This window comes from Anomaloglossus baeobatrachus, chromosome 4 (genome assembly GCF_048569485.1).
Source record: "Anomaloglossus baeobatrachus isolate aAnoBae1 chromosome 4, aAnoBae1.hap1, whole genome shotgun sequence".
Classification (NCBI taxonomy): domain Eukaryota; kingdom Metazoa; phylum Chordata; class Amphibia; order Anura; family Aromobatidae; genus Anomaloglossus; species Anomaloglossus baeobatrachus.
This window is the reverse complement of record NC_134356.1, coordinates 331,600,285-331,626,887: the sequence shown is the minus strand read 5'-3', so window position 1 is coordinate 331,626,887 and position 26,603 is coordinate 331,600,285. Positions and strand designations below refer to the sequence as shown.

Genomic DNA, 26,603 nt, shown 5'->3' with positions numbered 1-26,603 from the left:
GGCTCTGAAACAAATAGTAGCCTGAACCGAGTTAGACGACACTCTGACCTGGAGACTGGGAACCCTGTTAGCGTCACAGGGTCCACACACCCACCCAGCCCAGGAACTCCCTGTTAACAACACAGGGGCCATTGGGTACGCTGTCCGTGTGCGTAGGGGCCACACCTGTGAACAGCAGGCGCATCAGGAGCAGCAGCCCAGGGTCCGCCACAACCAAGGGTGGACCACAATGCACCTCCTGGAGACAAAAGCAGAATGACACGTCATCAGTGGCATAACCAGCGGCCTATTCGCAACTTCAATGATGACCTCATGGCAGCCACGACCCAAACACCTCACCAGTCATCGTCTGACCAGCAATAATGAGGTGACAAGTCATAGGGGCGGGCCTCTGCAAGCCAGTCCGGAGTGGCCTGGCCACATCATCAGGACACCTGATGCCCTGTGGTCTATCTTGGCCTGCCACATCACGGACCGGCCCAAAGAGTTCATTACCGCATTACCGGACCTAGCCTCTGATGCACTAAGTGCCTGAGCATGCTCAGTAGCCTGAACAACAGTCTCAGAAAAAAAGACTATCAGCTTCAGCATGCTCTCTAGGCACAACACAGGACCTAAACACGGCACGGAGTCCAAGTACCTGTGCAAAGAGGCTTTTCGCACTAAGTATGGGACCATGCGCTGTAGCCCGAACTGAGGACTTAGCCTAAGGAATGGCACAGTCAGGCTCAGCATACTCACTAGGCGAAACACTGGACTTAGGCTTTGGCTGGGGTAAATCGGCACATGCATGCGCACTAGCCGCCTCTCCACACTTAGACGTGGAAGAGAAAGCTGCCAGCTGGACGACCCGAGGCACAGCCAAAAATGGCAGCTGACGCCTGGGCGCAACTGGAACCGCAGCAGGCTGCTTGCGTCTACAGCGGCACCGATTCATAACACAAACTACCAGCCAAAATAAAAGGTGTACTTCTTCTCGTGGATAATCTGATATGATCCCTTTTTTCACGGACACAACCATCGCTACCAAATGTAGATGAGGCACCAAAACAGCAGCTGCTTCAATGGATCTCAAGTGCTCCATAAAGTGGCCTTTCCTCCACCTCAAGTTCAATATTCCAAATACTCCATTCCTCTGTGGTGTCAATCCAATCACACTTGCTTCCTAACAGCTCTCAAGTTTCCACCCGCCCCGCTGAGTATGGGGTAACAGAGATGGTTGAGTCTGCAGAGCTGTTCAGTCACACTATAGCCTGGGAATCAGAGGTCTGCTCCAAAGCTGCAGTGAGTCCAGACAAGGAAATTGTCTGCACTGATGCCCAGAAGCTTTGTGAGTCGGATCCAGGCCACGATGAAGGTGCTGAGCATAATGTACACCCTCATTTCCAAACTGTAAATCCTCCTGGTGGAGACAATGGGGAACATGTTGAGGAGACTCAGATACCTGATTGGAACGACAACTTTACTATTCGGTCAGGGCAGGAAGAGGTTGTCTCGGAGGACTCAGGACGAGGGGAATGAAAACACACCAGGTGATGATGAGGTTGGAGACCCCACTTACTGTCAAACCAAAGTCACCTAGTCGAGGAGGTCAGCAGTGGAGGTGGAGGAGGATGCGACTGACAACGAGGTTACGTTGCATCTTCCTGGACAGAGACAAAGTACTGGAAGCACGTCAACAACTGAATCCTCAGCCACAACTCTGCCTCTGAGCAGAAGTCGTGGTGGCTCTGCAGGTCGCATGGGTTCTAAGCCTTGCCTAGCCTGGGGCTTTTTTGACATAGCAAAGGATCACCCAAGTCATGTAATCTGTAAGATTTGTCACCAATCTCTAAGTAGAGGCCAAAAACTCACTACTTTCAGTACTTCGTCCATGAAGTGTCACATGGATATCAATTGATAGCGTGAGGATGTATTGATCAGCTTTATCCAATGTCAATGTCATTGCATGCATTGTTGCAGACTACACACAAGGGGCTGCTGTTTTTTTGCATCTGCCTTTGTCTGTTTGGTCACTATAGCAATAGCAAACGGTCTTTGGCTGTGGACTTGGAGAGCGGAGGAGATTCTGTCTATGAACAGAAGGAAAAGCTAAAGGTGTGCGTTACAGCAAGGAGCCACCGTGGAAACACTTCGGTCAATTGTGAGGGGAGTCGTGTTGGAGTTGGGTGAGGAGGACCGTAACGCCTGTGAGCAGCATCCTGTGCCAGAGACCAACATTGTTCCGGTGCTGTCTATGCTGTTTACCGTGAGAGGAGCGTAAAGTCTGTATTTATGCCAAATTGGACACCACAGTACCCGGGTACAGTAGGGTGGGCCCATACAGTAATGCGTGCACGCCACACTTTGTTTTATTAGCAAAACACATATCTGTGCCTCTGCACTGTCAAATTGTCACGTACAGTTAAAATCATAGAGGGACAGCGACACATGTTTGCATTGACTGTTGCTTTACAAGATTTCCAGGACTTTGTTGCTGAGTTGTGTGGTTTGTATTCACACTGTTATCATCTGCCTTATCTGTGAGGCTTCAGCTAAGAAGGGTATTCGGGAGGGGGGTTAATGGTTTTTGTCTATGTTTAGGTAGATAACTTGTAAGCTCTTGTGATGCGCCACTGGGAAGTCGTGTTTGCACGTACGCACGCACACACACATGCACACACACACACACACACACACACACACAATTACTTCTGTAACGTAGAGGGATTACCAGGTAGTAGGCACCTGTTTACACAGTCCCTTGGTTAGTCCAAATTTGGTGAGCAGGGTGTATAAATCACCATTACGAGTGTTGCAGCATAGGTGTGTAGGCTTTTGGAATTGTGAATAGATTGTTTTATTCTTTCAGTTTTATGCATGTTTCTTATTGTTTTTTTTGGGAAAGTTAAACAATCATTTATCAACCCAACTGCCTAGAGTCCTTTTCCTGTTGCGTGGTTTTGATGTTTTCTGGGGAGCCCACCCTGTACACGACTTTAAATGAAACATAAGTCGCAATGGGAAGTTCACTGGGCTAGAATGTGGCATAGCAGGGCTGTGCAACCACCGTCTGCCCCATCAAGTGCATCTGCATGCTCTTTATCCTCTGTGACTGTGGGGACAGCAGTCACACATGCTTTTTCACGCTGACCTTCCAACCCTTTACCCGCAACAGGGAGTGTGATTGGCAGGTCATCACTTGTTTTGGAAGTGGAAACAGCTGGTTATGTTGAGCTCTGTCAGACATCGAGAGAACCACCTTTGGATGAGGGCAACATTATATCCACGCCTGCACCTTCGTCACAGATTGGATGGACTACCTGCAGTTAATAATTGCGTAGCAGAAATGGAGAGGAGCGTAGAATGCACATGTGGTGCACCTTGCTTGGCAGCAAAGGAACACTAAGTGTTATGATCCGGAACCATGGAAGACCACCATAAATCATTGGTAAAAGGTGACAAGATCATTGGCAACTAATCTGGCCACCATCCCTTTACTAACCATCAACACTAGAAGTAACCGAGGGGTGAACTAACATCCTGTGCACCGTGAACCCAGCCGGAGTACTAGCTATCCTAAAGGAAGGAAAGATGAATAACTCTCTGCCTCAGAAAATAGATTGCCAAAGAATAGCAATCCCCTCACATTCAAAGACTGTGGTGATATAGGAAAACACAATACACAGATAGATGATAGGATTAGCAAAAGGTGAGGCCCTACTGACTAAATAGGACAGGATAGGAAAGGGACTGATGGTGGCCAGAGAAAAACCCTACAAATATCCAAAAACCTGATAGTACAAAAAGCCCTCGGATCGCTAGATCTGAACTCCGTCCTATACCAGGCGCTCTTGTCATACCAATGAACAGAAAGCAGTAACCATTACAAATTCAAGAAGCAACAAACACATGGACTTATAGGAGCAATACTCCAAGCATAGCTGCAGGGAGCTTCCCAGCTAAGCAACTGAGAGGGAAGATCCCTGCATGCAAATAAACTGACAATAACCACAGCAAATGACAAACTCAGATAAAAGCAAAAAGAACCAAACAACAAATAAAGAGCCAGGCACTTATCTGGGGTAGATGTGGTCTGGAGCAGGATGAAGCAGGCTGGTGAACAAAGAACAACTGACATCCGGCATAGCCTGCTAGCAGACCAGGGTTTAAATAGGCAGAGAGTTAGCAATGGAAACGCCCATTGCTCAACATACCTGGTCTCTGTCCAAACCATTCCTGGCCACAAGAGGGAGCCTCACAGCAGCAAAAGCATAACTGACATTCACAACAACTAAGATAGTATTCCAGACAACTGGAGTATGCCCCTAACAGTGGCAGCACTTCTGTAAATTAAAGTTGCGTAGCAGTAATGGAGAGGAGTGTAGAATGCACATGTGGTGTACCTTGCTTGGCAGCAAAGGAACAGTAAGGTAGTATCCCAGACAATTAGAGTATGCCCCTAACAGTGGCAGCACTTTTTGCAATTAGAATAGCGTGGCAAAACTGGGCAGGTGGGTAGAATGCACGGGTGCTGTGGGTCAGTGGACAGCAAAGGAAGCCTCATTTTCTATCACTGCTAATGAAAAAATGCAGCAAGGAATTGCCTGAGCTGAGGTAGCCAGACGCTGTTATCTAAAGCCCTACACAGCGTTTGCACGGACCTGCCTAGCAGCTATGGCTGAACGCCTGTAAATCAATCCTGAAAAGGGCTGAAATAACCAGTTGTCCCTAATCCCTAAAGCGCTGTGTAGATTGCACTGTATCTCTATGGCGCACACAGCAGCAGCAGCAGCGGGAGCGGTGACTGTCACCCTCACGCAGCAGAGACATAATGGCGGCGATGGGGAAAATGGCCGTGTCTTTATAAGGCAAGGACATGTGACATGCACAGCCTATGACACATGCCCTTGCTTGTCTGGCAAAAATCCACTTTGCAGTGTGTGTCTCCGTGATTTGCTGACAGCCTGGCCCGCCCCACTGTACGCGCGGTTAGGGTAAAAAAAAAAAAGTCGATCGGCATTCTCTCAGCACTCAGCAGCAGCACTGATCTAAACCCCGTTCCTGTGCACACTATACTCTGAATTTTGATTATAGCGTGATTCACAGTGACTCCCAGTATTAGAGTGAAAAGCCAGCTAGTAACTAGCTAGGCTTTTTGTTCATCGAACCGTTCTCAAACGTAACTCAAACTTCGAGCTGTTAGCAAAAAGCTCAAGTTCGTCAAACGTCTCGAACACCCCCCAAACCACTCGAACATGAAATTGGCGAACCTCGAATATCGCTCATCTCTTCTCTCTACACTAACTTTGGGTTGGAGGCAAAGCCGCAATCACATGGGCAACATCTCTAGCAATTTCCGGGTATAAAGAAATTGCCCCATGCACAGTCAATTTTGATGAACAGGCGAATTTTTCTTTTTCTTTGAGAGCAAGTGAAAAATTTTGCTGAAACATGGTCAATCTGCTTGTTATAGGAGACGGAGTGAAATCTTTTTCCTTGCAGCAACGCTTTGCCTGCTACAAGTTATCCAGATACTTTTCAAAGTTAAGCTCCTCATCTGATGAGGATGAAGCTATGGCAGCAGGAGCACTGTCAGGACCCAAGTCCTCTTGCCCCTGGCAGTCCTGTAGGCTACTCATCCTAACTGCTACCTCAATCAGAGCTTCTTTTCCTTTAGTAAGCTGTTGATCATCAAGCAGTATACGATGACTTGGGTCCACATAAACAGCTGCCAGAAGAATTTTAATTTCCAATAGCTGTGTCCCTCTTCGTTTCATTGAAGCAGAAATGCCATCTGCGATTAGACCTCTTTGGGACAGGCAAAGTAGCAAGTTCTTCCACCCCCTTATGAAAATGCCAGGAGTTAAATCCTCAGCTTGTAATTTTTTAGTCACGGTGAATGGGTGATTAAGCAATTCCGTCAATTCAGCCACCTGTGTCCTTTGACCTTCATTTAGGGCGGGAGTGGGGAACCTTTTTTCAGCCGGGGGCCATTTGGAAATTTCTACCAACATTCGGGGGGCCGCACAAAATTATCAATGTGAAAATGACCCTGCTATACAGTATTTGGTAAACAATTAATTAACTCACCCCTACTGTGGTTGCTGGAGCTGCTTCTCTGTGATGCGGCTGTGTTTTTTAATTATACTAATCATGTTTCTTCTCACCGCTGCTTTTTCAAGTTTATTTCGGTCTGGAGCACAGTCAACTCTTTGTGATAATAAGATTGGTAAATCATATACATCACATAATAGACGCTGTATATACATCCCAGGAGAGGCTGGAGGCACACACATCACATAGCAAACACTGGGACTACTGTATATACATCACAGGAGACACTGAAGGCACTTACATCACTGGAGGTCCTGGGGGCATATACATCACATAGGATACACTGGGACTGACTTATATACATCAGATAGGAGACGCTGAGACTGCTGTATATACATCACAGTTGACACTAGGGGCACATACATCACATGAGAGGCTATATATGCCCCAGCCCCTCCTGTGATGTAAATGCCCACAACCCCTCCTGTGATGTAAATGCCCCCAGCCCCTCCTGTGATGTACATGCTTCCAGCCCCTCCTGTGTTGTGTATGTCCCTAGTGTCTCCTGTGATGTATATGCCCCCAGCATCTCCAATGTGATGTATAAGTCACAGGAGACGCTGGGGCATACATATCACAAGAGACGCTGAAGGCAAACACAAGAGGGGCTGAGGGGGCATGCACATTACAGGAGACCTAATGGGCCATATACAGCGCAAGAGGTGCTGGAGGGGCATACACAACGCAGAGTGGCTTGGTGGGCATACACAATGCAAGAGGGGCTGGGGGCACAGACCTCACAAGAGGGGTTCAGGGTACAGACATCACAAGAGGGGCACAGATCACTGGGAGGACTGGGGGCATGGACTGCACTTTCAGAGCACAGACATCACTATTAGGGGCACGGACATCACTGGGGGAACACAACACTGAGGGTTTGGGAGGGGAGGGGCTGCACACAGCACTTGCAGAGCCTTGACATCTCTGGGGGGACACAAACCTGGGGTGATACACAACATGGGTGGGGGGGACATAGCACTGAGCGTTGCACGCAACTCTGGGGGATGGTACACAGAACTGGAAGGCCACAAAGCACTGAGCGGGTCACAGAGCGCAGTCACCGGACACACAGCCTTGGAGAGCAGGCGCCGGACACTGCGCCGGAAGGCAGAGGGGCAGACACACCACTCCAGAGAGCAGAGGGGTGGGCACACCGCTTGGAGGGCAGAGGGGCGGGCACACCGCTCGGAGTACAGAGGGCCGGGGGCACACCGCTCGGAGAGCAGAGGGCCGGGGGCACACCGCTCGGAGGGCAGAGGGCTGGGGGCACACCGCTCGGAGGGCAGACGGCCGGGCACACACCGCTGAGCACGCTAACACTGGACAGCCGGAGAGTCCATTGGTTCGCCCCAGCACTGCAGCCCCCAGGAATCTGCTCGGGGGCCACATAAAAGGTCATGCGCATGTGGCCCGCGGGCCGGAGGTTCCCCACCCCTAATTTAGGGTTACCTGAGGGTTCGCCATAAATTTGAAAATTTTATCTATGAGCTCAAAAACCTTTCAGGTGATGTGTTTTTTTTTTTAAAAAGCTGATCTGCTTTTGCTGCTGAAAAACGTATCCTCAAAAAATGCAGCAAAAACGCTGTTTGTGAATGTAGCCTTAGATCAGGAATAGAAAAGCCATTTATCGGACATTTAATAACTTTCCTAAATTCCTATGAACAAATATTCAGCACATTCTGCATTGAGCTACTGTACCCAATTTATTATATATTTTTGGAGTCGGAGTCGGTCCATTTTTTTTTTATACCGACTCCACCAAAAGGAACACAGACTCCAACTCCACGACTCCGACTCCACAGCCCTGGTTTCCAGGCTGATAAGAACTTCCTGGATCGACTGGTCACTATGGATGAGACCTGGATTTATTTGTATGACCCTGAAAAGAAGGAACAGTCAAAAGAGTTGAGACACAGTGGTTCTCCTCGTCCAAAGAAGTTCAGGGTGCAAAAATCAGCCACTACGGTGATGACGTCTGTGTGCTGGGATAAGGAGGGTGTGCTGCTCGTGGACTACCTTCAAAAGTGTTCCACCATCTTTGGTGTTCCACCAAAGATAGTACATTGAACTTCTGGACCTATTGAATGCGAGCTCTGAAGGCCAAGAGGCACGACAAGCTGTCCAAAGGAATCTTGTTCCTACAAGACAACGTCTCCGCTCACACTGCACAAGTGACCACGGCAAAACTGGTAGAGCTGGGCTTCCAGCTGGTTGACCTACCACCTTATTCACCAGATGTAGCTCCCTCCAACTATCATCTGTTTCCAAACCTGAAGAAACACCTCAAGGGTATCAAATTTCACACCATTTCTGATGCCATGGCTGCTACGAATGCCTGGTTTGAGGCACAACTGAATTCCTTCTTTTTGCTAGGCTTACAGAACTTGGAATACCGATTTTAATAAGTGTGTTGACATCAGTGGAGAGTATGTGGAACAAAATTTAAAATTTCATTATCCTATCTCGTTTCTTTCTGGGTAAAACCAAAGACTTATCAGCAGCCCCTCGTATATGTACCAACTTTCATTAGCGATTCATTTTTTAGTTATTTTCTGCAAAGCCGTAACTAGAAGGGCTGCAATGCCCACTTACTACCAGGGCCTTCCAGTTCCAATATTACTGACCTATCAGTATTTAGTAACAGAGACCCTCTTCTGTTTTAAGGACAAGCCTAGGTGCAATTGCAACCACTGCATCCACTATAATTATATCCCACAATTTTCTGTAAAGTTCTTGTAAAGACAATAATCTTGTGCAGTAGGATACGAATTTTTTGCTTGTGTTGTCAGGGTTTTTGTCTGCCACGGTCTTGGCTTCAGTGTTTATGTTTAGGAATATCGCAGTTTTACAAAGCCAAATATGGTTGTATGTTGGTGTCTGTAGAAGAGGCAGCGTATATCCGTGCAGACTCTACAGAGCTGCTTGAAACTTTCAGATCTTTATATTACTAGTGACAGGCATTGTGTGCTGGGGAAGATTATGCAGCGCCGTCTTGATTAATCTTTCTGTAGCTGACTTGGTCTGTTTTGATTGAATCCAGATGTTCGCCGCTTGCTTGTCATTCATTTTTGTATTTTGTTACTTTTGTTTTATAAGTATGCCTTGAAACCAGCATTGCATATTTCACAACGTTCCCTGAGATAATTCCTGCAGATTTGTGTTTTACATAAAACAGCAATGGAGAAAATCAAGACGTTTTCATTGCTTAAACATAAAGGAGATGTAATATGGAATATTTTTCACTTGGAGTTCTGATAGTTAAAGACTTTGTCCACTACTTTAACATTGATGACCTATCTTTAGGATAGGTCATCAATGTCTCATTGGCTGGGGTTTGACAACGGTTCAAATCAATGGGAGGTGAATGTGCAGTACCCGGCCTTGGCTACTATCAGAAGACAGGGCAGCTCCGAAACTGAGCCTTTCCGGACTCCTGTTGCCACCACCGGCACAGAGGACAGCTCATCAGAGGGGGTGCCTGGTTGTCGCACCCTCACCAATCAGACATTGATGACCTATCCTAAAGATAGGCCATCAGTGTTAAAGTAGTGGACAACCTCTTTAAGATAGTTAAGGTAAACTATTTAATTTTTGCAATTAATAGGTAAAATAATACTGAAAATTTTTTACTATTGATCTTATATGGCATGATATTCGCATCACAATTCTATCAGGTTATCTATGTTACAGCTACCACATTCACAGAAACACATAAAATGGATTGCATTAAAATGGAAGCCATTTCCAGCAGCTGTTGGTGGGCCCCCACCAATCAATTTTAGTGTACTGATATAACACTTTGAGGATTAAATTCATCATCTCCTAGGACAATGATTATATTTCACATGGAACTTATTTGTTTATAACTCTTTGATTTACTAAAATTAATGAGTATTGAACATTGTCACCAATTTTTTAAGCAAACATATTTCATTGACCTGACTTCTCACCAGATGTTGATAACAACCCAATCAATCCACACAGGCAAATAAATCAAACCATCAATGTCCATACATTTTTTTGATGTGTAATAGTGAGAAATAACACAGGGAAAACATATTGAACACATGAAGAAAGAAAGGTGCAAAAAGCCATGGAAAGTTAAGAATTCAGCTCTATCAGTAATTAGAAAGTAATCCTGCCACTTAGTGAAAAATAATACCAGCTGGTTCAACAGATGGCCTATAAAAAGGTGTCGGCCAGAGCGACGTCGCAGGGAAGGTAAGTCCGTGTGACGGGTGTAAGCGATGTTGTGCGCCACGGGCAGCGATCTGTACCGATATCGCAGCGTGTAAAGTACCTTTAAGAGCACACATAGTGTCTTCAGTGCGTGCAGGTGCAGTATTACACCTCTCCTGTGTGTAGCAGCTGTTATTATGTTAAATATATTTTCATATATCTAACTATATCTATCTGTCTAGATATATATATATATATATATATATATATATATTATAATATGTAAAGCTGTGTGTGTGTGTGTGTCCGCTAAAGGAATCCGCACCGTCGCATGTACAATCACGAAATTTTGCAGACGCACATGTGAAGTCACAGACGCCCCATGTGACTCAGGGAGCGTCATAGACTATGTTTGGGCGGGAAATTTTAACCCCGTGCTTTCCAGTTACTCTACAAAAATCCTGCAGCCATTAAACTGAATGGAGCTGGGAGCTGCAGGCTATAAATAGCAACTGTCAGTGGTTGCTATAGGAACAAAATAAACTGTTAATATAAGAAGCTTATGTGTGAGGTAAAAAGTTGTCGGTGGTGAGACGGATAGAGAGAGACAGCCGGGCAAAGAGACAGCGTGGGCAAAGAGACAGCGCGGGCAAAGAGACAGCCCTGAAAAGAGACAGACGGGCAAAGAGAGAGAGAGAGAGACACACAGACTGATGCAAATACAGACAGAGAGATAGAAACAGACAGACAAGGAAAGAGACAGACAGCGAGACAGACAGACAGTGACACACAGACAGAGACTGGGAGAGAGACAGAGAGACAGTTACTATTCCAGGCAACGCCCGGGTACTACAGCTAGTATACATATATAAATATTTCTTTTTTACATATCCCTTTATTAAAAAAAAAAAAAAATTAAATCATATTGACTATTCGCATTTTTGCTCTCTATATACCGACCATTTTGCTGTATTAGGAAAAGGTATGCTTATTCCAGCCTTAACCCAGCTCTTCAACCTACCGTGTTTTTCCAAAAATAAGACACTGTCTTATATTTTTTTTGTCCCCCAAAAAAGCACTAGGGCTTATTTTTGGAGGAGGTCTTATTCTTGGAGAAACACGGTTGGGGGTAAGATTACCCCCCCAAAAAAGCAGACCCCCCCCCCCCCCACTTCCCAGGAGACTCATACTCACCAGACCAGGACGTCTGCGTGGCTCCCAGGTCCTCCTGTGATCTCTGGTGGGTGCTGCACGCCGTCCTACCCTGCTGCTAGCTGACGCACTCACACACAGCAGATCGCAGGCACACACAGCAGATCACACACACAGCACATCAGACACACACACACACACACACACACACAGCAGATCGCAGATATACACAGCAGATCACACACAGCAGATCGCAGGCACACACAGCCCATCACAGATACACACATCTGATCGCAGGCACACACACACACAGCAGATCACAGATATACACAGCAGATCACACACAGCAGATCGCAGGCACACACAGCCGATCACATATACACACAGCCCATCACAGATACACACATCCGATCGCAGGCACACACACACAGCAGATCGCAGATATACACAGCAGATCACACACAGCCGATCGCAGGCACACACAGCCGATCACAGATACACACATCCGATCACAGATACACACATCCGATCACAGGCACACACAGCCGGTCACAGATACACACATCTGATCACAGGCACACACAGCCGAACGCAGACACACACAGCCGAACGCAGACACACACAGCCGAACGCAGACACACACAGCCGAACGCAGACACACACAGCCGATTGCAGACACACACACAGCCGATTGCAGACACACAGCAGATCACACACACACACACACACACACACACACACAGACACACACACACACACAGCAGATCACACACACACACACACACATCACATCCAGCACTTACGGCATCAGGGAATGAGAGCAATTCACGTGTCCGGCCGCAGGTCCTGTTCGTCGCGCTGCACCCTACTGCCTTTCAGGATTCTCCCGAAGAAGAGAAGAGATCGGTGTCGCTGGATGAGGTGAATTTGTATGCGATCCGATGTGTGTGCGATCCGATGTTTGTGTGTGTGATTTGATGTTTGCGTGTGATCCGATGTTTGTGTGTGCGATCTGACTTTGTGGGAGATCTGATTGTGTGTGTGTGTGTGAGCTATTGTGTGTGTGTGTGATCACTGCAGGTCTTGCCGCTCAGTGTCGGGTGAGTGTGATTGCCGGGTGCCGCTGTGTATAATGAAGTGTCCTGCAGAATCTGTATCTTTTTTTTAGCTGCAGGGACACTTCATTATTGATCCGCGACTAGGGCTTATTTTCGGGGGAGGGCTTATATTTAAACCTTTCTCCGAAAATGCTGAAAATCCCTGCTAGGGCTTATTTTTGGGGGAGGTCTTATTTTTGGAAAAACACGGTATCTTTAACAACTGGTACCTTCTCTTCTGCCTTTAAACATGCAACAGTCACACCCTTCCTAAAGAAACCTTCCCTTGACGCACCTCTGCTGCCAGCTATCGCCCCATATCACTACTGCCATTCACCTCAAAACTCCTGGAACAGCATGTCCATGCTGAACTTTCCTCCCACCTCTCCTCCAAGGTGGGCTTTGCACGTTGCGACATCGCAAGCCGATGCTGCGATGTCGCACGCGACAGTCCCCGCCCCAGTCGCAGGTACGATATCTTGTGATAGCTGGCGTAGCGAAAATTATCGCTACGCCAGCTTCACATGCACTCACCTGCCCTGCGACCGTCACTCTGGCCGGCGACTCGCCTCCTTCCTAAGGGGGCGGGTCGTGCGGCGTCATAGCGACGTCACACGGCAGGCGGCCAATAGCGATGGACGGGCGGAGATGAGCAGAATGTAAACATCCCGCCACCTCCTTCCTTCCATAGCCGCCGGCGGCAGGTAAGGTGATTTTCCTCGCTCCGGCGGCTTTACACACAGCGATGTGTGCTGCCGCTGGAGCAAAGAACTACATCGTACCTGTCGCGGCACCGGCATTATGGAAATGTCGGAGCCTGCAACGATGATACGATAACGACGCTTTTGCGCTCGTTCATCGTATCATCTAGGATTTACACACTATGACATCGCAAGTGACGCCGGATGTGCGTCACTTTCGATTTGACCCCACCGACATCGCACCTGCGATGTCGTAGTGTGCAAAGCCGCCCTAACTCTCTCTTTGACAACCTACAGTCCGGCTTCATTCCACTGAAACTGCCCTGACTAAAATCACAAATGACTTACTGCCAAAGCTAACAATCACTTCTCTATACTTCTACTTCTAGACCTGTCCTCAGCCTTTGACACTGTTGACCACTCCCTGCTACTACAGATCCTCTCTTCCCTTGGTGGCAGAGGCATCACCTCTCTTGGATCTCTTCATACCTCTCCAACCACACTTTTAGTATCTCCCACTCCCACACAACCTCTTCATCCCACCATCTCTCTGTTGGCGTCCCTCAAGGCTCTGTCCTGGGACCCTTACTCTTTTCCATCTATACATTTGGCCTGGGACAACTCATAAAGTCCCACGGCTTCCAGTACCACCTATATGCCGATGACACTCAGATCTACCTCTCTGGTCCAGATGTCACTTCTCTGCTGTCCAGTATCCCAGAGTGTCTAGCGGCTATATCTTCCTTCTTTTCCTCTCGCTTCCTAAAGCTCAATGTGGCCAAACCTGAACTGATCATCTTTCCTCCATCTCACCTACACTCTCTACCTAATCTATCTATTACAATAAATAACATCACGCTCTCCCCAGCACACAAAGTTCGGTGCCTCGGAGTGACCTTTGACTCTGCCTTGTCCTTCATACCACACATCCAATCCCTCACCACCTCCTGCCGTCTTCAACTCAAAAATATTTCCAGAATCCGTCCTTTCCTCAATTCCCAATCTACAAAAGTGCTAGTGCATGCCCTCATAATCTCCCGCCTCGACTACTGCAACATCCTCCTCTGTGGTCATCCTGCTTACATGCTCGCCCCTCTCCAGTCCATCCTTAATTCTGCTGCCCGAATGATCCACCTCTCTCCTCAATACCACCCCGCTTCTCCTCTCTGCAAATCCCTCCATTGGCTCCCAATCTTTCACCGTATCCAATTCAAACTACTAACACTGACCTACAAAGCCGTCCATAATCTGTCTCCGTATATCTCTGAACTAATTTCTCACTACTCCCCAAAACGCAATCTCTGATCCTCCCAAGAGTTCCTTCTCTCCTCCTCTCTCATTCGCTCCTCACACAACCGACTCAAAGACTTCTCCCGAGCATCCCCAGTCTTCTGGAACTCGCTGCCTCAACAGGTCAGACTATCTACTACACTTGCAAACTTCAAACAGAACTTTAAAACTCATCTGTTCAGAAATGCCTATAACCTTCAATGACCTCACTGTTTCACCACCACCACCACCACAGCTGCCGCCCTGCCACCGTACGGAGCTGCCGCCCCATCACCGTACGGAGCTGCCGTCCCACCACCGTGCGAAGCTGCCGTCCCACCACCGTGCGAAGCTGCCGCCCCACCACCGTGCGGAGCTGCCCACCCCACCTACCGTCTCCTCCCCAAAAGCCTATAGAATGTAAGCCCGCAAGGGCAGGGCCCTCTTCCCTCTGTACTAGTCCGTCTATTGTAACTTGTATATGTATTCTGTGTGTAACCCCCTTCTCATGTACAGCACCATGGAATCAATGGTGCTCTATAAATAAATAAATAATAATATATACTTACTCCACTATTTCCTCAAGGAAAAGAGACGTGCTATCCATTTCCATAAAATATATACTTTATTACATAAATAAAAAAAAGACTGTATTGAGTAAATGTTAGCCCAAATCTGCATGAATTCCGGGCCCTTAACCTTGATCCCCTGCTGGCGCAATTAAGATCAAAGGTTAATACCTGGTGCCGACTTCCACTATCAAACATTGGCAGACCTAATTTAACTAAAATGGTGATAATGCCGCAACAGTTAACATATACATAATTCTTCAGTGTGGATTAATATGGACTTCTTCACTAAAATTGACACCTTATTTCAGGACTTTATATGGAAAAAAAGCATGCTAGGATTCGATTGGAGGTACTACAGAGAGGGAAGGAAGACTAGGGGCTGGCAGTACCGATCCCGTATTTATATTTTATTGGTTTACAGATGCAGCACTTAAGAGGTTGGGGAATGGAGGGGGCATATGATGTAAGTGGTGAACTGGTGAGAGAAGGCTCGGATTGGAAATACCCACTGAGCCGGCTGGAGGTGGGACAGCGGCAAGGGAACAGAGTGCAACATCAACGTTAGCCATGATTTTCAAGGTATGGGATAGGGGTAAACATCTGCTGAAGGTTAGTGAGCCTATGGGGTATTGGCCACTCTGGCGGAACTTGGATCTGCAATAAATTCAGAAGCTTGTAGGATTTAAAGGGTGGGAAGATAAAGGGGTCTGCCTGGTATCTCATATTCTTTAAAATAATGTTATTAAGGCTATGTGCGCACGCTGCAGATTTACCGCGGATTTGCCGTGGATTTGCTGCAGAAAATGTATCTCACATTTCTGCAGTCAATCCCCAGCAAAACCTATGGGTATAAAAAAATGCTGTGCGCACACTGCGTTTTTCTATACCTGTGGATTTACCTGCAGATTTTCCGCTGCGGAATTAATTTGCATGTCACTTCTTTTCCGCAGGTACCTGCGGTTTTTGCCATAGATAATGATAAAAATCCGCAGGGACCAACCTGCGGCAAAAAACGCGGCAAATCCGCACCAAACTGCGGCAAAACCGCATGCGATTTCGTTGCAGTCTTGGTGCTGTTTTTTACCGCAGGTGCGGGATTCTTTAAGAGGGTCCGGATTTTCCTTGAGAAAAAGTCACTTTCTAGTGCGCACGTGGCCTATGTTGCATACTTTGGCTATATCTGAGTCCTCTAGAGGCTTAATATCTGAAATATACAAGAGCCTACTGCCTGCTCATTTGGATAGGTAGCCACTAACGGTCAAAAGTAAATGGGAGCGAGACATAGGCCCTTTAACTGAGGACCAATGGTCTTCCATATTGGAGCAGATACCCAAAATAGCAGTTTCGGAGTGTCAGAGTCTCTCTCAGCTGTTCCTTATTCATAGAGTATACAGAACACCTAGCTTCATGTGTAAGATAGGGCTGAGACCAAATGCACAGTGTGTCAGGTGTGGACAAGACAATGCCAATTTAATGCATGTCATGTGGGAATGTGGGCGTATCGGGGACTTCTGAAAGCAAACCCTGCAATTTATAAAACAGGTGTATCACATCCAAATACAGCCCTCACCCCGTATCTGTTTGGTAAATCTGTGGGGGGGGGGGACGGATCCGGATTCTCCAGTGGCTTTGAGTATTGTACGTATTCTTTATCAAGTAAGGAAATTGTTGGCGTACCACTGGCTGGACCCCTCACCTCTACTATATCGGAGCTTAAAAATAAGATTAATAATGTCCTTAGACTGGAAAGAGGAGTTTATTTAAAAAGGAAAGCACTGAGTAAATTTTACAAAATTTGGCATTCATGGATGGATGTCCCGGGTCTTCCCTCTGGTGCGTTGGTTCAGGATGGCATGTTAGATCATCTGCTATTATATTTGCAATGAAGAGAGCTGTTTTGGAGTTAATGGTTTGGCTAACTTATATGTGTTAATCTATGCAGTTAGGCTGTTTAACTGTTTCTTTTTTGGAAAATTAAAATGGTCATGTACATTTGTATGGAGGGAAGGTTTGTACCTTTGCAGAATATTACGACACTTACATTTCTATGTTATAAGTGTATACACGTCATGCAGTATTGTTGTTTGCTTTGTATCAATTACTTTGTTTAATAAAAATGATCTGATTAAAAAAAAAAAAAACTGTATTGACAGTATGATTTTCAAACAAGGGATCCGCAGATAAGACACAATTATATCCACAACCAGTAACGATAAGATAAAAAAATAATAAAGTGCATTGGCAAAAAATTGGCAATTATATCAATCTAAAAACCTCATATCTCTTTAAATGCCGTTACTTGTAAGTACAGTAAATATAATTTATAAAGTATGAATTTTATTGCTATATAGTCAATTACCTATACACTAGGCAGCATCCATGTAAAGCATGTATGATAAATATAACCACCTTTGGAGGCCATCAAAATATAATAACAACCTGAAAATATAATGCTATTTACAAGTTGCCTTTTTAGGCTAAATATTGTTGGTATTAATATTTTATGATTATATAATAAGGTTGTTGGTATTTGTGTATCAGAATCAATTACTATCAACAAAAACCATATAGTATTGCTACCAATATGGTTATTAATAAAAGGGCATATTTGAGGAAAGTCTTTGTGCATTATCATACCTAGGATAAATTAGTAGTCAGAATGTTCTTAGTAGATGAAGCCTGCCCAGTAAGAGGTATGTGCATATCCAAGTCCTAAAGTCCCAACGCGCGTTTCCACCTTCTTCAGGGGACGTGTGCAGAATGAATTGCTACTGTTGGTATTTTTAAAGTGTACTAATATAATTGTAATCAGGTGTGTTAGTTTCATATGTCCACGTCTCACAATGATGGCGCGGGATCCGCAGTGAGACCGGAACAAGTGCCACTTCCGTGTTTCAGTCAGAGGAACGCATCGCGCGTTCCATCTACACAGCATTGGTTACCCTGATGACCGAACGTGCTTCCAGTTCTGTACAGACTTTTCAGTAATCTCCTTATCATTTCAAGCAGGATTAGAGTAACCTGTAGTGATAGGCTATGGTCACAGCTCACCTCCTCTCTTCTCAGCCACTTTTCGAGGTACACCCAGGAACTGTTTCCATTTAAATTTGTGCTAATTTGTTTTGGCTTCATAAACCAAGTGAAAAAATAACAAAGTCAAACAGCCTTTGGTCGGCACACACAAAACAAAATAAGCTGCACTACAGTCCATATCACTGCAGTGTCCATTCGCACAGATTTAGGATTCACTCTTTGCACAAGAGCTAGCTCTGTACGTCTGCTACCTCCATACACAGAACAACTTGTGATTCCAGAGGCCTTCATTTTATGTGAATGGACTACACCCTAGGATGGCGATATGTGAACAGGCATCCCACCCATCTAATTGACGGTTCACAAAAAAAATGGCCCTTGTCTTGGCCGATTAACCCTATCAGCACCATAATGACGCCCAAGCTTATATTCCGGGTTTCACATCACTGAATCTTGGTGAAAAATACCATTCACCATCTTGCATTTTCTGCTGATAGTGTCCTATATAGATATATATATATATATATATATATATATATATATATATATATATATATAGCGCGCTCTCTCTCTCTCTCTCTGTGTATGTGTGTGTATATATATATATATTAATATATATATAGATATATATATATATCTATATATATATATATCTATATCGATGTAGATATATATAGATAGATATATAGATAGATATAGATATATAGATATATATATCTTCAGAAAATGACCTATTGCACAAAACTAAAAATATCTTTAACATTAAAAAAACCTGATTTAGGCTATGTTCACACAGGACGTTTTTGCAGTGTTTCTTTCCTGACCAAAACCTGGGAGTCAGCTGCAGTTTTGGTGTGTTTTTTGTGGCATTTTTTTTGTGACGTTTTTACAGCGGTTTTTACAGTGATGTCAAGACCAGCAAGGGTTCAAGAATACCAGAGTGTTAGGCCGGGCAGAGATTGACCTGATCCGGCACTTGGGTAGTAAAAAAAAAAGAAAAGGTAGAAATAAAAAAAAAAAAGTAAAGCAAGCGCGCTATACTTACCAGTCTCCGGTACATGCTAGAGTGTATGGGCTCCTACCAGGTATGACGTCATTCAACAGGCCCCTATCACATGTGAGGCAGGGGGCGAAGCATGATTGTCGTGGAAAGGAGAAAACATCTCCAAGCTCACTAACCAAGCCGGTCACGCCCACTAACCTAGAATCAGCCTATACATTCTATGCTCAACTGTACGTGCTCCAACGGCCCCTCCTACTGCCGCTCATTAACCTCATGCATATTCACTGCTTCCCCCCCCACTGGATTCTGCGGGTCTATTGTACAGTAAAAAATAAATAAAAATTATGTAAGGTACCCCCAAATTATGATACCCAGCACAGATAAAGCCCCCAGCTGTGTGTTTATCGTGACTGTGTATCAAAATAAGAGGGACCCCATGCTGTTTTCTTTAATTATTTAAATAAATGATTAAAAAAAAAACAACATAAAAAAAAAAAAACCAGCGTGCAGTCCCCTCAAATTTAATACCCAGCCAAGATAAAGCCCACAGCTGGGTGCTGGTGTTATCAGGCTGGAAAGACCCAGCCGAAAAATATCAGGATTGTCGAATCCATTAGATGCGACAATCCCAGCTCTTCTCCAATTACACAGGTGCGGTGGCAATCGGGGTAATATCAGGGGTTAATGGCAGCGACTAAAGGCCACTTTACACGCAGTGACATTGCTAGCGATGTCGCTGGTGAAAGCACTCGCCTCCGTCGGTTGTGCGTTACAGGCAAATCGCTGCCCGTGGCGCACAACATCGCTAGGACCCGTCACACTATACTTACCTGCCTAGCGGCGTCGCTGTGGCCGGCGAACGGCCTCCTTTCTAAGGGGGCGGTCCGTGCAACGTCACTCGGCTGCCGTCCAATAGAAGCGGAGGGGCGGAGAGTAGCCGAAGGAAAGACACTCCCACCACGTTGCTGGAGGACGCAGGTACGGTGTTGTTCCTCGTTCCTGGGGTGTCACACGTAGCGATGTTTGCTGCCTCAGGAACGACTAACAACCCGCATCCTGCACCAGCAACGATATTTGGGATTAGAACGTCGTGTCAACGATCAACGATTAGGTGAGTAATTTTGATCGTTAGCGGTCGTTCGTATGTTTCATACGCAATGACGTCGCTCACGAGGCCAGATGTGCGTCACGAATTCCGTGACCCAAACGTCATCTCGTTAGTGATGTCGTTGCGTGTAAAGCCCCCTTTAGCTTTAGATTGGTAATGGCATGCGTCTATGAAACACTCACATCACCAATCTGTAATAAGTGAAAAGAAATAAACACAAACACCGACAAAATCCTTTATTTGAAATAAAATACAAAAACCATCCTCTTTCACCATTTTATTAACTCCATAATCACACCCCTGCAGGTTCAACATAATCCACATGAGGTCCCACGACGATTCAGCTTTGCTACATCTGAAGATCACAGCGAGCGGCCATAGAACAAGACTGGACGCTGTGAGCTTCAGAGAATGAATGAGCCGCACGATCACAGGTCACTTCACTCAGGTGATTTCCGGTTACAGCTAGTAATACCTGTGACCGTAAATAGCCTGAGTTAGGTCACCACTGAATGCACGGCTCACTCATTCTCCGTATATACCCGCAGACTGGGTCTATGATTGGTTGCAGTCAGATGCTGGGGCGCGTCTGACTGCAACCAATCACAGATGAAAGCAGTGAATATGTAATGAGCAGGGAAGTAGAGGAGCCGCTGGAGCATACAGCCGCGCTGGTGATTCGGTAAATATAGCGCACCTGCTCCAATCCCTCTATCCCCACCACCATTCACCATTTAAGTCCTGCCCGATACCCTGGATCAACTCCGGGCCTAATCGGGTTTTTTATTAACATTGTTAGATCCGCCGTTCCAGGTCATCTGTGAGTCCACGTGTCACTAGGGTGAAAAACCATAGCAAAAGCGCTGAAAAGAATTGACATGTTCATTCTTTTCATGACGCAGCAAAACCAGAGGTGGTTCACAAAACCATCAGGAAAAAATCCTAACGTTTTTGTGTGTGTGTGTATGTGTGTGTGTGTGTTTGTGTGTGTATGAGATTTCAGAAATCTCATACACTTTGCTGAGACTGTAAAAAAAAAACCAAAAAAAAAGAGTTTTATTAGCATGGATTTGCATAAAAGCAAGGCAAACCCGTAGATAAAGAAAAAAAGTTTCAAAAACGCCCGGTGTAAACATAGCCTTATACAGTATTTTTTGTCTGGTGATCGCTCCCCTTTAAGTTTCCTTTCTTGTGTTTATTTTCTAGTCAAAGTGTTCTGTCTCCCTCAGGGGCAATTGAAACATATAACAAAGCTGAGTCCTGTTCACATAATTGTGGAAATTACTTATATTTTAGAAATATTAAATTAGCATATAATAATAATAATAATTAATTAAAGGGAATCTGTCAGCAGGTTTTTGTTGTGTAATCTGAAGACAGCATGCTGTAGGAGTTAATACAGAGAATTCAGCCATGTATCTCTTATCACAAAATGTGTTATTTACCTGCTATGTTTGTTTAACTCCAGTAGTTCATGATTGATGTTAGCAGCAGGCAGGTGGGCACTGGTCCAGCACGTCCCCCCCCTTCCCCCTTGGTGATTAGCAGCTTCTCACTGCCTATAGATAGTCTTATGTGGCCGAGTGCAGCTTTCTCCGCTCTGCTACATGGCTAAATCTACAATCTGTCAGAACCACTGCACCCAGTGAACTAAGTGATACATTGATGTATTCAGGGTCTCTTCCCCTATATCTTGCTGCTCTCAAATGAGGTACCAAAAATCTGCTGATAGATTCCCTTTAAATAGCGCTAGCATATTCTATAGCACTTCACAGCCGTAAGAGACAAGATAACTATCAAGTAATAAAACCAAACGGAATATGAGACAAGGAGAGCGGCTCCAGCCTATAAGAGTGTACATCCTAAAGAAGCAATATTTTCATTTTAAAATCTAATTATCAGAATTGGCTGGCAAATGATTAAACTTAATAATGGCATAACAAGTCTGTGTTGACAGATGGTGTGCTCACTTCAGCTCTTCTAAATGCATATGTATTATAATTCCCTTCCAGAGAGAGAATTTAAGCTGACCTTCACTGTGAAAACTATCTTAATGGAATTATTTTGGGTTTTACAGTGAAGGTTTGACTAGAATCATACACATAACAAAGCTATTTCTACTAATAGTTTAAAAACAAATAGCATTTCTTTGCTCCTGCTGTGAAAAAGACTATCCCCAAATGGCCGTACATTAATAAAATTCTGATCTAATAAAAGTTTTGGAGTTAGATTTATAATTTGCATGCTATCACAATTTTAGACCTGAAACATTGCTTTAGAAAATTCACTTTTGTTTAAGTCCGATTTTTTTGTGTTATGTTATTATCATTTATTTTTTTAATTTTAGCCATTTTTTTTCTAATAAAGAAATCTGTATTAAAAAATTAAAGTACACGTACATTAGCAGTAATAGACCTGGTCTTCTGTTGTGAAGCAGCATCATATTAGTGAGTGTAAAGGGGAAGGTGAAAGAACAGAGGAGAAATAAGGGTCAGCTGTGATATCGCCTAATATGAATTATCTACTTTCTAAACATTTTTGGCAATGTTTTTTTTTTACAAGTTACATTTTAGGTTAAAAAAAACGAAGGAACAAAAAAAAAAATCTTGCAATTTTGTGTTTTTATTTTTTTTATTTTACAATTTAAAGCCTATTGTTTCTGATATATACAGCAGTCTTGGAGTCTCCTATGTAATGTACATGCTCCAGCTCCAGTGTCTCCTTTGTGCTGTATATGTACCAGTCCCAGTGTCTCTTTTATGTGTTTTATATACATCGGTCCCAGTGTATCATATGTGATCCACTGTATATAACAGTCCCGGTGTCAGACATGCCATGTAATATACATCTCTGTTTGGAACAACTTACTGCTGCGAGTTCTTCACAAATTTTAATGCAAAGAGTCAACGGCGCTCCAGCCCGATGCAAACCTGGAAAAGCAGTTGTGAGTAGCAACATCACCTAACATCACAGCCATACCAAAGAGGAGTAGTTCCATCCATCACATTAGGGGTGAGGGAGATATCAGGAGATTAGTTCATAGATGTATGGGAGAGACAGATTATGGACGGCTTTATAGGTCAGTGTTAGTAGCTTAAATTGTATGCATTGGTGAATTGTGAGCAAATGAAAGGATTTGCAGAGTGGAGAAGTGGAGTAGGGAAGAGAGGTGGATTAATCTGGCAGCAAAGTTAAGGATGGACTGGAGAGGTGAGAGAATGTTAGCAGGAAGACCACAGAGGTGGAAATTGCAGTAGTTGAGGCAGGACATTATGAGGCCTTGCCCTAGTATTTGAATAGGTTTAGGGTTGAGGAAAGTTCAGATTCTGGAAATATTTTTGAGTTGGAGGCAGCAGGATGTAGTGAGAGCTTGGATGTGTGATTTGAAGTACAAGGCAGAGTCAAGGGTTACTTCGAGGCAGTAGACGTCAGGTATAGGGGAAAGCATGATGTCATTTATTGTGATAGATAGATCAGGTTGGGAAGAAAGGTGAGATGGAGGAAAGATGATGAGTGTTTTGTCTACGTTGAGCTTTAGAAAGTGAGAGGAAAATAAGGAGGAAATGGTTGATAGACATTACGGGACTCTGGACAGCAGAGAGGTAACGTCTGGGCTGGAGAGTTAGATCCGAGTTTCATCAGCGTACAGATAATACTGACAGCCTTGGAACTTTATCAGTTATCCCAGGCCAAAGGTATAGATGGAGAAGAATGGGAGTCCTAAGAAGATGGTAAATGTGCGTTTAGAGGGGTATGCGAGATCCAGGATAGGGCAAAGTCTGTGATACCAAGGGAAGAAAATATCTGTAGTAAGATGGAATGGTCAACTGTGTCGAAGATAGTGGACAGGTCAAGAAGGACGAGTATGGAGAAATGTCTGTTTACTTTGGTGGTAAGTCGTTATTAATTTTGGTTAGGGTAATTTTGATGGAATGGTGGGGGAGGAAACCGGATTGAAGGTTGTTAAAGAGTAGGTTAGATGAGAGGTGGAGGTAAGTACAGTGTAAATGTGTTTTTTGGGGGGTTTGGAGGTCAACAGGAGCAGCGATGTGGGCTGATTGTGGCATGTTTGAAAGCAGAAGGGAAGGTACCAGAGAATGATGAGTTAAAGAGATGGGTTAGTGCTGGGATAAACATGATGGTGAGGTTGAGGAAGAGGAGGTGGGATGGGGTCAAGTGCATAAGTGGTCAGGTGCGATTTGGAGTTGAGATGAGTAAGCTCTCCTTCAGTGATGATGAGGAGAAAGGTTAGTGGGGAAGAACAGTGGTCTGGCATACATAGGGGTTCTGGTGGTTGAGCAGCAAAGACTTTCCTGATTTGATTGATCTTGTTGTTGAAGTATACAACATAGTCTTCTGCAGAGATGAGGAAGGCCAGAGGGGCAGTGGTGAGCAGAGGAGGGAGTTAAGTGTTGAATTAATGCTTGAGGTTGTTGGATAAAAAAGATAAGAAGATTGTGAAGTATTCCTGTTTAGCAGAGGTGAGGGCGGAATTGAATGTGAAAGTTGCTTGTTTGAATGTGGTGAAGACTTCCTCTGAGTGTGTTTGTTTTCCTCCAGTGCCGCTCTGCAACCCTGGACACTCGTCAAAGCTTTTTAGTGAGGTTGGTGTACCAGGGTTGTCTATTGATTTGTCACACTGTGCCATGCATGGGAGGGCCAACTGAGTTAATAGCTGATGTGAGTGTAACATTCTAGAAAACTGTGGTACTGTCCGTGTCTTTGAGTCGAGTATAAGGAGAAGAGAGGTAGAATAGAGTCGGTGAGTCTGTGAATGTCTAGGTGTGCGAGGTTTCTCCAGGGGATTGCTAGCAGCTGAACATAGCTGGCAAGTGAAGACGACAGGGATGATAAAATAATTAAATGAGGGTCATAAAGGAGGAATAGTGAGCTAGTGAAGTTAGATAGGGAGCAGAGGCGGGTGAAGAAAATATCTACTGTATGTCTATTTGTGTGGGTTGCTGTAGAGGTACCATTGAGTGAGACCAAATGAAGAAGCCAGTGACAGGAGTTTAGACGCTCCTGATCGGCTGTTGTGAGTGGTGATGTTAAATTCACCTATGATGATGGCGGGAATGTCAACAGAAACCAGCAATGCAGGACAAAACACAGTCAAAACAGGGGAAATGGACATTTTTATTAGACATGTATCATGTATAGTAAACATGGAGATGAGGGGCCAACTCTCATGGGGAATGACAAGTATGTCCTATCTGAGGATCCTAATAATACAGTGAAATGTGGAAATTATAGAATTGTTTATATGAATGAGTGCTTGGTGAACACTGATAAAAGGCATGGAAATTGATGTTTTTTTTTAAATCTTTAGTGAGTTTTCTGTACATCAACGGCTGAAATACTGGTTGTACACATTTTACATGATAGACAGGGTTTAAGTTAATACTATGTATTCTATTTTTAAGGCACGAAGAAAGGAAGTTTTTGTGCAAGAAAGATATGGAAGATTTAATCTTGGTGATCCTTTCCTTGCACTCCAAAGAGACTGTGAAGCAGGTGCTTTTGATAAGGAGAAGAAACCAATTTGTAGCAACCCTCTTACGATCTTAGAAGCTGTCATGGCACACTGCAGGAAGATGCAGGAGAGGATGACGGCTCAACTCACTGCTGCTGAAAGAAGACAAAGAAAGGCAAGTGTTCTTTTTTAATTAAAGACTTCTTAATAATGTCCTACACTAAAGACTTACACAAGGTAACTGTCAGAGACATCTGTCCATCCTATGTGTCTTTGCGTAAAACTTGTAATTTGTAGACCAACATAAAGATCTATATAGCAACTGCTTTGTCACATCTCATATTTTGCCATTTTTAGGGCTGTATCTATCAAGAAAAATGGGGTATGGGTAAATTCAAACTGGGTTTTTTTATTAGCATTTTTAAGCAAATGCAGCCCAAAATACTCCTCAAAAACCACTTCCATCAGTGGGAAATCTAATTTGCTGTTTATAGAAGGCGTTTTCGAGAATATTTTTCTAGAAGAAGATTGGAAACTTGCTTATTGGGCAAAAAAAGGACATGACACTTCCTAAGGCCATGTGCGCACTAGAAAATGGAATTTTCTTAAAAAAAATTCTGGACCCTCTGAAAGATTCCCACACCTGCATCAGAAATCCGCACGCAAATTCCGCATGCGGTTTTACTGCGGGATTGATGTGGAATTGATTCGGAATTGATGCAGTTTTTCTGTGGTTTTTCCGCAGGTTTGTCCCTGCGGGTTTTTACCAATTAATGGCAAAACCGCAGGGACCTGCAGAAAAGATGTGACCTGCACATTATTTCCGCAGCCCGAATTCCATGGGTAAATCCGCATGGACAAAAAAAACGCAGTGTGCGCACAGCATTTTTTTTATCCCCATAGATGTTGCTGAAGGACTG

General features: G+C 44.6%; 1 protein-coding gene across 1 annotated transcript in view; it reads left to right on the top strand.

The window, feature by feature from the left end:
* Nucleotides 1–26,603, top strand: part of CTTNBP2 (cortactin binding protein 2) — a 245,981-nt gene that overhangs the window by 60,253 nt on the left and 159,125 nt on the right. The window contains exon 3 of the mRNA XM_075345037.1: nucleotides 25,634–25,858. Coding sequence (XP_075201152.1) covers nucleotides 25,634–25,858 — 225 coding nt within the window. The remainder of the gene's footprint in view (nucleotides 1–25,633; nucleotides 25,859–26,603) is intronic.